The sequence below is a fragment of the Canis lupus genome, chromosome 36 (genome assembly GCF_048164855.1).
Source record: "Canis lupus baileyi chromosome 36, mCanLup2.hap1, whole genome shotgun sequence".
Classification (NCBI taxonomy): domain Eukaryota; kingdom Metazoa; phylum Chordata; class Mammalia; order Carnivora; family Canidae; genus Canis; species Canis lupus.
Window position 1 is genome coordinate 29,052,967 of NC_132873.1, and position 13,894 is coordinate 29,066,860.

General features: G+C 42.2%; 1 protein-coding gene across 5 annotated transcripts in view; it reads right to left on the reverse strand.

The window, feature by feature from the left end:
• Nucleotides 1-13,894, reverse strand: part of MYO1B (myosin IB) — a 175,616-nt gene that overhangs the window by 86,609 nt on the left and 75,113 nt on the right. For all 5 annotated transcript variants that reach the window (XM_072813242.1, XM_072813241.1, XM_072813244.1 and 2 more), the window contains one exon: nucleotides 6,196-6,290. In XM_072813242.1, the coding sequence (XP_072669343.1) occupies nucleotides 6,196-6,290 (95 nt within the window). The remainder of the gene's footprint in view (nucleotides 1-6,195; nucleotides 6,291-13,894) is intronic.

Below are 13,894 nucleotides of genomic sequence, written 5' to 3' on the forward strand. Positions count from 1 at the left end.
AGGAGTGAAATAATAATACTCATTAGAGCATAAATAAATGAAACAGAACTGGGAAATGACAGAAAAGATTAATAAAACTAAGAGATGATTCTTTGAAAAGGTAAACCAAAGTGACAAACCTCTAACCAAACTAACCAAGAAAAAAAAGAGAAGTAAATAAAATTATAAATGAAATAAATAAATAAATAAATAAATAAAATTATAAATGAAATAAATAAATAAAATTATAAATGAAAAGTGAGACATCCAATGAATACCATATAAATACAAAGAACCTTAAGAAGCTATTATGAACAATCACGTACCAATAAATTGGACAACCCAGAAGAAATAGGTAAGTTTCTAAAAACATACAAAACTGAATCATAAAAATAGAAAATGTAAAAAGATCAACAACAAATTAAGATTGAATTGATAATCAAAAACCTCTCCCAAAAGAAAAACCCAAAATCAGATGGTTTCACTGTTGAATTCTACCAAACATCTAGAGGAGTATTGACACCAATCCCTCTCACTCTTCCAAAACACTGAAAAACAGATAACACTTCCAAACTCATTTTACAAAGCCAACATAACCCTGATACCAAAGCCAGATAAGGATACTACAGGAAAACTATAGATCAATATCCCTATGAACACAGAAGCCAAGTTCTCAATAAAATACTACCAAACTGAATTCAAGAGCTTACTAAAAGGATCATATGCTGAGGTGCCTGAATGCTTCAGTCAGCTGAGCATCTGACTTTTGATTTTGGCTCAGGTCATGATCTCAGGGTCCTGGAATCAAGTTCTATGTTGGGCTCCACACTCAGTGGGAAATCTGCTTTAGGAATATCTCCCTCTCTTTCAGCCCCTCCTCTCTCTCTCTCTCTCTCACACACACACACACACACACTCTCTCTCTCTCTAAAAATAAATAAATAAACCTTTAAAAAAAAAGACTCATACATCATGATCAAGTGGTATCATCCTTGAGATGCAAGGATGGTTCAACATAAGCAAATCAATAAATGCGATATATCACATTAACGGAAGATAAAAATCATAGGAACATCTCAATAGATGCAAAAAGACACTTGACAAAATTACACATCCTTTCATGATAAAGACTCTCAACTATTTGGGTATAGATGGAATGACCTCAACATAGAAAAGGCCATAAATGACCAGCCCACAGCTAACGTTGTACTCAATGGTGACAGGTTGAGAGCTTTTCCTCTAAGATGAGAAAGAAGACTAGGTTGACCACTTTCACCGCTCTTATTTGACATAGTAGTGGAAGTCCTAGCCAGAGCAATTATGCAAGGAAAAGAAATAAAAGACATTGGAGTCTGAAGGAAAGAAGTCTCTGTTTATAAATGACATGATCTTATATATAGAAAACTCTAAATAAGACACCAAAAGAATTGTTAGAATCAATAAACTAATTTAGTGAAGTTTCAGGATACAAGATAAACATACAAAAATCAGTTGTACTTTTGCATACTAACAACAAAGTATCTGGAAAAGAAATAGAACAATCCTATTCACAATAGCATCAGAAACAATAAAATACTTATGAATAAATTTACCGTGGAGGTGAAAGATCTCTCCACTGAAAACATAAGATACTCATGAAAGAAAATGAAAGAAGACACAAATAAATGGAAAAATATCCAATGTTCATAGATTGAAAGAAATAAGTATTAAAATGCCCATATTACCTGAAGTAATCTATGGATTCAATGTAATCGCTATCAAAATTCCAACGGCATTTTTCACAGAAAAAGAAAAAAACAATCCTAAAATTCAAATGGAACTACAAGAGACTGCAAATAAGCAAAGCAATCTTCAGAAAGAAGAATAAACCTGGAAGCACTGCAATTCCTGATTTCAAAACACTACAAAACTACAGTAATCAAAATAGTATGGTACTTGAATAAGAACAGACACGTAGACCGAGAAACAGAATAGAGAGTCCAGAAATAAAACCATGCATATGCAGCCAACCAATATTTAACAAGGGAGCCAAGAATACTCAATGGGGATAAGACAGTCTTTTCAATAAATGGTGTTGGCAAAATTGGATACTCACATGCAAAAGAATAAAACTGAACACTATCTTATACCACTCACAAAAAGCAACTCAGAATGGATTAAAGACTTAACTATAAGACCTGAAACCATAAAAATCATAAAAGAAAACATAAGGCAAAAACTCTTTGATACTGGTCTTAGCGATGATTTCTTGGCTATGACATGCAAAGTACAAACAAACAAAAATAAATGAATGGGACTACATCAAACTACAAAGCTTCCGTAGAGTCAAATAACAAATCAATAAATGAAAACATAACCTATAAAATGCAAGAAATACTTGACAAATTATCTATCTGATAAATGGTTAATATCTAAAATATATAAGTTACTCCTAGAACTCAATAGCAATAAATAACAATAATAATCTGAAGTAAAAATAGGCAAAGGACTCGAATAGGTATTTTTCCAAATAAGATATTCAAATGGCTAACAGGTACCTGAGGATGTGCTCCCCATCACCAATCATCAGGAAAATTGCAATTCAAAACAACAGTGAGAGATCACCTCGCACTTGTTAGAAAGGTTATTATCAAGAAAAGCAGAAGGTAACAAGTGCTGGAGAAAATGTGGTGAAAAGGAAAGCCTTGTCCACCATTGATGGGAATGTAAATTGGTATAACCACTATGGAGAACAGTACGGAGGTTCCCCCAAAACTCAAAAACTTCCAATGATGGGATTAGTGTCCTTATCTCATTCTCATTCATTCCCTCTCTTTTTCTCTCTCCCATGTGAGGACACAGAGAGAGGGTTTCACCAGAAGCCAGATCAGCAGGCCCCTTGATCTTGGAGGTCCCAGCCTCCAGGACTATGAAAAATAAATGTGTTGTTTAAGCCATTCAGTCTATAGTATTTTGTTAAATCGGGCTGAAATGACTAAGACAAGTAGGGACTATACAAGCTAGAGCTATGTATACAAGCTAGAGCTATACATCCTACCTGTGTTCAAAACCCCAGCTCTGCCACTTTTTTTTTTAATTTAAGATTTTAATTTATTTATTCATGAGAGACACAGAGAGAGGCAGAGACAGGCCTGATGCAGGACTTGATCCCAGGACCCCGGGATCATGACCTGAGCCAATGGCAGACACTCAACCACTGAGCCACCCAGACGCCCCCTTCCACTTTCTCACTGAGAAGTTTGGAAAGTTGGTTAACCTTTCTGTGGCTCAATTTCCCCATAATAGAAATGAGGGAAAGAAGAACACTTAGACATATAATCTGCTAAAGCACAATGCCCAGCGCAATGTAAGTACTTCTGTAGAGTAGCTATTGTTACTACCCAGTGGCAAGGCAGTGGTTCTATGGGAGGGAACAGAATCCAAATTTGTCAAAATTCTGACAGTTTTGTCAAAACTCAGAATTTGTCAGTTTCCCAAGAGGCTATAACTATAGTCTAAAATTCATAAAAATAAATAAAAGATCCTACACTTAAGTTTAAAATAACCTTGTTGGACAATACTAGATTGAGCATATTTGACCTAACAGAAGTGGTCATACGAAAAAACCTACAGTATCGTGCTTGATGAAAAGACTGGAATGGTGTCATATGTGTGCTATATAACAGAAGTCTGGTATCCATATTAAGAGGGTATAGTCCCACCATATCCAAGACCAAACTTGAAGTATTTACTGCGTCTCTCTTCTTGCAATGTAATTTTATGAAGCGTTATTAACAAAAAGAGATCATTCCAGAGTAACAAGACTGTGATAGTGAGGGATTTGAGAATGAGATCTCATCCTCCTATTATATGCTCTTTTAGCACCTTGTGCTTTTCCGTCATTACACTTAACATTTTGCATATGAACTACGTGTACACACGCATCCATACGATGTATGTGTACGTATAGATGTAGTACACAGACTGTGTACATCTGTATGTAACACAGAGCCACTGTCTATCTCCTCCACTAGACTGCACATTTGACAGGGACAAGCTTGGTGTCTAGCTCACAGTGTATCTACTCAGTACAACACCTTTCACCTTATTAGTATTCCTATGGGTTCTCAAAAATTATTTCCTGGGGGCGCATGGGTGGTTCAGTCAGTGGAGTGGCCAATTCTTGGTTTTGGTTCGGGTCATGGTCCTGGAATGGGGCCCCGTGTCAGGCTCTGTGCTTGGTCGAAGTCAGCCTGAGGATCCTCTCCCTTTCCCTCTGTCCCTCCTCACCCCCCTCTAAAATCAATCAATCAATCAATCAATCAATCAATCAATCAATCTTTAAAACGTTTTATTTCCTGGATGAATGAATAAATGAATGTGCATCACATAGGAAATTTCTGAAGACAGGGTATGTTTAGCCAGAGGAAGACATGATGGAGGACTTCAAATAACTGAGTGCCTCGTAGCAAAGACAGCACACTAAGTGGGTAAGGTTCCAGACTGCAAAGAGGTAAGACCACGAGGTAGAGGCAAAGTCCAACTCTAGGTAAGAATGAACTTGTGTTGGCTGAACCCGCATGGAAAATTTAGCAGTCCGCTTCCCAAAGCAGCGAGCCCTCCTCCGTCACTACAAAAGAAAGGAGTTTGGCTGTTCTATGGGAAGGACCCTACAGTAGGCGGTGTACAACCAAAATCCCTTCCATTTATGAGACTATGCTTTCTACTACTTTCCACTCTTATGTGCCAGTCGTTTCCTCTCCATTTCTGCCCACCCGGAGCCTAGAACCTACACAACCTTGCAAAGAAGGCATGTACTTACTGTGTCTCTAAAGGGCTCTAGGAAGGGAGTTGAATACACTTATCTACCTTCTTCAGCTACACTGGGGGGCAGGAAGGAGGTACTCGGAAAAGAAAGCGGAAAAAGGAAGAGGCGCAGAAGAGCCATTTCAAAGCAGACGGTAAGACTTCAAAGGCACAAATCTGGGGCATCTGGGAGGCTCAGTCAGTTAAGTGTCTGCCTTCGGCTCAGGTCATAATCCTAGAGTCCTAAGATCGAGTCCTGCATCAGGTTCCCTGCTTCTCCCTCTCTTCCCCTGACCCTGCTTGCACGTGTGTACACGTGCGCTCTCTCTCTCTCTTCTTCTCTCAAATAAATAAATAAATAAATAAATAAATAAATAAATAAATAAATAAATAAATAAAATATTTGAAAAAAATAAATAAAATATTTGAAAAAATAATAAAGGCACAAATCTTAGGAGGGGCTCATGAATAAAACATCCATTTCAGTCAGTTGACTAAAACTAAAACTATGGGCAATTTTCTTCACTTAATAATGAGAGAATCAAAGTATGCTACTTGATCACTTCATAGCCAAACAAATATAAACATTTAAATCCTATTTTGGCAAACTAGTAGAATCATCAGAGTCTTGTGTATAAAACAAGAACATTTTACAGCTGTGAAAATACCATCCCCCTCACCATCCTCGTCCTTCAGGGACTCATCAGTTCCATCAGAGAAACTCAGGTTTAACCCACCCAAGTTTGGATGCAGAGAGCACAGCTCTTCTGAATTTTTTTTTCCAGGTAGCTGGGCATCATGTGTAAGATCACCTTTTCACTTAAGAGCATCAATCATACCAACCGTTTTTATTAAACGCACAAGAAAAAAAAAAAAAGCACGATCTTTTCATTCATTTCGATCATTTCATTCATTTCAATGATCTTTTCATTCATTGTTTCATGGGGAGGTTGCTAGCCTGTCTAAAAATATATGGAAAAATCTCAATTCCTTGGGCTTCGAAGACTTTACTCTAGAGTGAAATTATGCATTTTTCTGGTATATACCCTCCTCACTCCTTAGCAGAGGTAAGATGTGCCTGTAGCCTCCCAAAGCCCAAACTGCCATTCATCAGAGAAGTGGTAGGGCTTCTGAGGTCTGGTGTCTCGGGAGGAAAGATAAAGGACCTTGAAGCACTCAGACTGCATGAGGGTAGATCCGGAATCCAGAACAGACTCCCATATAGACAAAGCCCTTGGATAGGGACCTGTATCTTCATGCGACAGATGGAAGTCTTTCCCAGGGGACATCTCTGGTCCTAATCAGCCTCCTGCAAAGGAGGCATCATGGTGGCCTGTGCAGCTCCCCACCTGCCCTCTCCCCTCTGCCATCACCTGTGCACCATCTACCTTCCCCAGGGGAGGAAGGAAGGTGGTCCAATGCTGGCCTTACCTGTTTTTCCTGCTCCGCTTTCTCCAGTAATGAGAATACACTGGTCTTTATCTTGATCTCTTAGGGATCTGTATGCTTCATCTGACAGGGCAAAGCTGCAGGGGATAATGGAGAGAAGTCCTTAAAATTCAGCTCGTCACCACGTTTATCAGACGTAACTAGAGGCTCTTTAGAGGACACTGATATGCTTGGGATAGGAAGCTGAGACATCAGCTTTTCTTTCCTTCAAATTCTTAAAGGAAGTGCACAAGCCCATCCAACCTTACAGCCCATGTCGCCGTTTCCTGGCATTCTCTAGAAAGGTACCGACCTACTGTGCTCTGAAGACACGCTTTATTGCACGCACGTGTGATACCTAAGGTTCATTTTATTAGAATCTGGGCAATTCAGAGAACCAAGGGGAAAACGTGACACCGTATGTCCAAAAGTGGGTGACGTAGAGGTTTGCAGAACAGACATGCTGGTGTTCCAAACAATGAGAAAAATTGTCAAACATTATAAAAATGCTATCAAATACCAAATAGCTGCTATCAGCATCTGCTTCAGCTAAATACAGAGCTGCTGCCTCCCCGGACACCAGGCGGAGCGTGGGCCCGGGCCTGGGCCGGGGGGCGGGGGGGGAGGGAGCACGTCCTGGCGCTGCTGCCCCCGGGCCCCGGGCCTCGCCCCGCCCTCTGGCCGCCTGCAGCTCGCTCTGGCCGCTCGGCCCGGCACCGTGTTGAGCCCGGGAAGTCCCTCTGGGAGGCACCTGCCACGGGTCCTGGCCCAGAGGGCCTTGCGCAGACAACACGCCGGGGATGTGACGGTGGAGAGGCGTCAGGCCCGGCTCGGGAGGGCGCGGGCAGAGCAGCGGGGGGCCAGACGGACAGACAGACAGCGCCCGGCGGGCAAGGAGCCAGGACACCTGCGGGCAAGAGCGGGCCTGGGGCGGCGCCGGAAGAGCCGGCCTCCACGCACACTAGCGAGGCTCGGGGCCTCAGGCACTAAGCATCCCACATCTCGCTTTAACAGAACCTCCACGAATAAATTATTAGGGGCGCCGGGGTGGCTCAGTGGCTGAGCGTCTCCCTTCAGCTCAGGTCATGATCCCCGGGGCCTGGGGTCGAGCTCACGTCGGGCTCCCTGCTCCGGGGGGGGGGGGGTGTCCTGCTCCCCCCCGCCCTTCCCTGTCTGCTCACCATCTCTTCTCACCTTCTCTCTCTCTCTCAAATACATAAAATATCTTTCAAAAAATAATTTTTTAAAGAATAAATTCTTATTAGTCCCATTTCCAGGTGACGAAACTGCAGCACGAGAGGCCAGCACGCCAAGGTCACGGCGCCGGGGTAACACGGCGGAGCCAGAGCCGACACTTCCTGCCGCCGCACCTCGGACGGGGCCGCACAGGTGCACAGGCCAGCCCGGAGGCCGGGGCGGGCTACGGAGCTGAAACGCGGCCAACCGCGGCCAACCGGACCACCTAGAGCCTTTCGGCCCGTGACTGGTCTCTCCTGAGAAAGCACGTGGTGCCACTGACACGGACAATCCACGGGGCACCTCCAATGTGCCAGGACAAGGTGACCTCATAGTCATCATTAGACTCGCTCCTTAAGACACTCGTATGAAGTAAGGGTTAGCCTCCCTAGAGAATGATCCAACTCAGCCTGAGACGGGACGTGACCTGTCCGTCCGTGATGCCCTTCCCGGGAAAGTCGTAACCTGGACCCAGAAATACTGTCACCACATTCGGCCCCTCTTGTCGCATCCCCTGAGGACTACTTGTGATCTTATCTTCTAGGTGGACTCCTGTGGGGGACCCTCGGACGGCCACCACGATGAGCCTTATTCCGTAACCATGATTTCAACAAATCCAATGCCTTGCCCGTAAGAAGTATATTCTAAATGCATGTATTGAACCAGTGTATGAATAAGAAAAAAGAGAGAAAAAATAATGGAAATATCTAGCATAGGGGATATTTTTGTGTAGCAGGTGGCTCTAGCCTATTTCCATGGCCAGTACACAGCTCTTGTTCTGCCTTCAAATCCCTCTCAGCCACTCCCTATCTAACCAGCACCTTGCTCACCCCCAAGACTACGCTCTCCTGCTCTCTGATGCCCCCAGGTGAAAACAAGCTCGCCCCCGCGTGCACCAGGGAAAGCAAGACACAGTGACCAGGAGCCAAGGCACCTGCGTAGGATTGTCTGGGCCCCAGATCCACAACCCACCACCCACCTGACCTTGAGCAAGTCACTCGCCCTGGCCGAAGGGCAGTTTCTTTGTGTACAGACTGAAGAATGGAGCCACAGACTTTAGCTAAGAAGGCTAAATAAAAGTATATAAAAGCTCTTTACATGTTATAAAGCCCTAAATGAACGTGTGCAATTTTTGTGTGTTACAATTAGGAATGCACCCATCTTCTGATCCCTCACCAGAATGTAAGCTCCTCTAGGGCACAGCCTTTCTGTCTAATTAATCCTTGTGCCATCCTGCAGTCACAAACCTAAGACACCGTCGGTACTTAGGACGGTGGACGGATGAATGAGTGAATTGTCTCCAAGCACTGACAAAGCCACTACCGGAGTGAGGCCCATAGAATGGTAATCGGGAAATTCATCACTTACGACCTGCGTGCAGGAAAGAAAAGCAGCGCTTAGGTTTCTAATTAGCCTCACGCCCTCTCCCGTTCCTCTCACCTCCAGACAACAGTGTGGAGAGGCCACTAGGGTTATCATCAGTAGCAAGAAATGCAGGAAAATACATTATGGCGGATACAAATGAACTTTTCCGAATACGTATTCACCACCTTCGTGGGTCGTTAACCTACACCTTTCCTATGCTCCGGAGACTGCCAGTTAGGTTTATATATTACACCATCAGCAGATCCCAAATGATGCAAAATTACTTCTAACATGAATAAGGACATATGATTGTGTGTGTTGAGTGGACGTAACACACACACACACACACACACACAGACCAGGCTTTAGGAGATCACCAAATGACCCTGCCACGGGTTTATTTCACATCAAAGCACTTAAGCTGAACGCTTAGTTTTTTCTTGTCTGTCCAGACAGAAATACTTAACTACTGTCCCCGCCCCGCCCCCCCAGTCTGGGCTCGACTCATCTAATGGAGTAAATTTTAATATAAAGGCCAAAAGGGAGAGTTATCCTTTCGTGACTCTAGACAGCCACTGATTTCAAAGTGCCATGAAAATTTACTGAAGCACTGGAAAAATTAGCTTGGACTACGGGCACACCCATCCCCCGCACAGTAGAACTGTGATCATATACTTACTTCGTGTAAACGCAGATCATGACTCATTTTTTAAAAAAATGACTAAAGGGCAGGCCATGGAGGACACAAGCCCTGCTCCCGGTCTTGTTCTTTCTGTCTCTGGCAACATCAGCACGTACCCATCACCAAGGCCAACATTTATAACTATAAACTGAAACCACATGCATGCCAGCCTTCCAAACCACTCTATAATTAAGGACCCTAAATAAATCTTTAGAAAAATTCTTACTTAAAAACACTTGTGATCCATATGCTTCACATTATTTTGTGAGCATGTCAGCATTGTTATTTACCGCACACAGAAATGAGTGGCTTATTCTAACGCGATGACGACAGCACAGGGGCAAGCACGGGTTTTAGGCAACCACATCAAGGGCGCGGTTCCATCCACTTCTGTCCTCTACTTGAGCGCTAAGAATAGAGATGGCCTGACACTTGAAAGCAAGTCTCCCCTTCATTCCCAGGTCAGCCACATGGCTGTTCCGTTCGTTGGGTGCAAACTCCCCCCAACACCAGGTAAGCTCCCTGCACATCCCCAAATGGCCATTATTTATTGCTTTTTGGTTTTAGGAGTTTGGTTTGGGGCTTATCTGTCATTTTCTGTCAGGGCGGAATGTTGGGTTGCATGTTCAAAATTATCTAGCCAGAATTTATGTTCCTCCCCCATCTCCTTTCTGTTCAAAAATGTTCATCTCCACAGCGGTTCTGCTTTCAAAGTCATCAAAGGTGAGGGCCGGGCTTCTTTCTCCAAAACTTCAGGCTCTCTACCCTATAGTTTTCCTTTCTAAGTTCATTTCGTCTACAATGCAAAGCAGGAAAGACGTCGCAGCACATACATCACCGCCACCACCTAAAGCTTATGTGCTTCCCAGCAGACTTCTATTTTTCACTCTCTCTGGATCTCCCATAAGAGTTGCTTGAGATCTTTCCCCGAAGCAGTCTAATCCATTTTGTTAGTTTGTCATCTCCGTGGGCCAAAGTTTAACAGAACAAAATTTGTCTCAGGAAACTTTTCTTGAATTTAAGTAACTGTTTCTACTGATTTCTTTCATGTCATTTTCTTAGGAACCTCTCAAAACGGTATTCCCTTTCATTCAACCCTGAATTCTAGAATAACTTTAGAATCACACTAGGGAAATTCTGCTTCTGACTTTAATCCCCTCTTAAGACAGCCAGTCTCGAAATTCTCATCTGCAACTGAGATCTACAAATCTCAACTCTTTATTCCTTTACTTCCTAGCTCTGGCTCAGCTCTAAAAACTGGGTTTTTCTGAAATTATGTAACACAAAAAAAACCACGTTTTTTTAAAGATTCCTCATCCCCATGTGTTCCACCAATTTCTAACCTCATTTGAATCTGATCAGGGGCTGAGACAGTCCACAAGAAGGACAAGGAAAAAAGGGAAGGGAACCATGCGTGGTGCACTCTACATGGAAACCATGAGGTTTGTTCATTTGTCTGCTTATTTTTGAGGAAAGGCACAATGTTGGCTCTACTTATAAAACACCATCGCCTGTATCTGTACATCAATCATCACCACATATTCTTAAGTCAGAAAATGTTCACCTACTTGAAAAATATCACTTTGCCACGTTAGTATTATGCTTGTTACATGAGTATCATGCTCTATCACCAGACGTTCACCTCTGAAGGGAAGACTTCAGGAAAAGTAAGCCTTTGTAGTTTTATTTCAGGGAACTCTAACTTTTTATCCTGGAAAGTTTTATGGCATTATCGTCCTATGCCAGCATAAACATGGTAAATTAACACATCTCCACACTATAGTTATCCCCTCAGAGCCACATTATCGGAAAGCATTTCTCACAATCGAAGCCTCAGAGCAACAGGAGTCAGAGAACAAAAATAAGCCATTCCTCAAAATAAATATCAATGGGCAAAATGTACACTATGAAGCAAAAAAAGGAAAGAATATGAAAAACAAAGCACAGGGTTGAGGGGGAGTTGGGTGGTAAATGGACCTACATGGCTGCAACGTTCTTCTGTTTCATAATAAAGTTGTATATTATTAACTCAGTAACAGTCCTGTAAAATATATTATAATACCTGGAACAATGATTAAAATAATAACACAAGACCTACAAAATAACTAAAAAAACCAAAATGGAATTCTAAAAAAATAAGTAAATAATAAAAAAGGGGGGGGCTGGAAAAGAAGGATAAACACAGAGGGTACAAACAGAAAATAAACTGTTAAATGGTAGACCTGAATTCAACCATATTGATACTACATTAAGTATTAATGGACAAAAATACTTGAATTAAAAGGCAGAGGATGTCAGAATGGATATAAAAGCAAAATCCAACTACATGTTGCCTCTACGAACCACACTTAAAATATGAAGACATAAGGCACCTGGGTGGCTCAGAGGTTGAGCACCTGCTTTTAGTTCAGGTCATGATCCTGGAGTCCTAGGATTGCGTCCCACATCGGGCTCCCTGCTCAGGGGGGAGCCTGTTTCTCCCTCTGCCTGTGTCTCTGCTTCTCTCTCTGTGTCTCTCATGAATAAATAAATAAAATCTTTTTTAAAAATATGAAGATATAGGTAGGCTGAAAGAAAATAAGATGAGAAAAGATATACCAAGCCAAAATGATTGGTTAAAAAAAACTACATTATACTTTTTTAAAATACACTTAAACTCGAAGAGGTCCTTGGTTGCTATATAAGAAGGATGCCACGTGATGACACGGCATATGGCAGAGAGCAGGTGAGACTTAATTATCTTTAAAAATTGAGCTACAGGGACACCTGGGTGGCTCAGCAGTTAAGCATCTGCCTTTGGCTCAGGGTGTGATCCCACAGTCCAGGGATCGAGTCCCTCATCAGGCTCCCTTCATGGAGCCTGCTTCTCCCTCTGCCTGTGTCTCTGCCTCTCCCTGTGTCTCTCATGAATGAATAAATAAAATCTTTTTAAGAAGAAAAACAAAAATGAGCTACAATCATTTTAAGAATATTTTATCAAGGCTTAATTTTCTAAATTCATAGACATTTGTACATTCTAAACATGAGTAGCCACACTGCTTTCTTTTGGCCACACAATTGGAAAGGGCTTGTTCCTATTAGTTACAAAACAGAAATAATCTCATCAGGGACGAATCATTTTAAGATGACATCTGTTCTGAAGTGACAAAAGTAAAGTATCAAATAAAGCTCAGAAGTCAAGCTTTAAAATAGGGTATGACAAATAGGCACAAAAAGTTTCTTCTTCCTTTATAATTACATTGGCTTTTGAAGAATAGACTCCTACACAGTATTTTTGTGAATCTCCATAGATTTCCTGGGTCAGTCACAACATCTACCCAGTCTTTCATTATTTCCTAATGGGTCATTCAAAAATAATTTTTAATCTTTAACAATGAAATGTAATCACTAAGTTGACAAAAATCACATTATTTGAATATCTTGATTATATAGAATGATTCACTTGTGTTACAATGTTTTAAGGAAAAGCAGAAACCTGTGTAGCTGGACAAGAACTTTTCTTAGAATTCACAAACAAAGCTATTTTCAAAAGTTCGCAAGCTAATTATGGAATATAATTCAAAACAAATAATAATGAGCACTTAAGAGGTTATCTTCTTTCAAGATTCTAGAAATTTTATTTATGGTCCTCTTGTGATGAAGAAGCTTTAGGGTATACCCACATTTTTCTGACCCTCTGCACCTCACCATTATCAAAATCACAATGCAGATCCCCATGGGTATCCCGGCCAGGGCCAGTCAGCCCAGAGTCACTTCTGGAGACTGATAACAAAGGTGGCTGAGCCCAAGGGGTGATAACTTTTCCAAAGGTGGACTGCCAAGGCCAGGTACTGGAGATATGCATTAGGAAGAGACAAGAGGTTTAGAGAGACTACATTATGCCAGGAAGGAAAAGGACTGGACTTAAGATATGAAAGCAGCAAGGAGGAAACATCTGCTTTCAGGGCCTGGAAGCTGCTCTTTGGAATTTAGCACAAATCCCTTGTGCAGCTCACGACTTCCTTCTGAAAATGGTACCCGGAGCATGAGATGCCACGGGGGAAAGCCCTCCAGTGGGGTAGCATCCTGCTTTGGGTTTGGCAAGCATCCAGAAGCAAGGAGGCTGATTCCACTTCGTCGGTGTTTGCTGCTGCAGGACCTTATCTCACAAATTAATGAAGAATGAATGGCTCCTACTATTCAAGAGTGAACCGATCCCCTAATGAGTAAAATGGAAGTGTGTGTGGAGGATAGAGAACATCCACAAGGTCAGGGTTCCCCGGAAGTTCACAGATAGCCATGAGATAAGAGGCATCGTACTCACTGCATGGGTGACAATGCTTAAGAAAATCTGTCCTCAGAAGCTTAACATCTAAAAGGAAAGACACTGAAGTCCCCCAAAATGGAGGTGGGAGAAGGTAATGAGCACATCAGCAATCT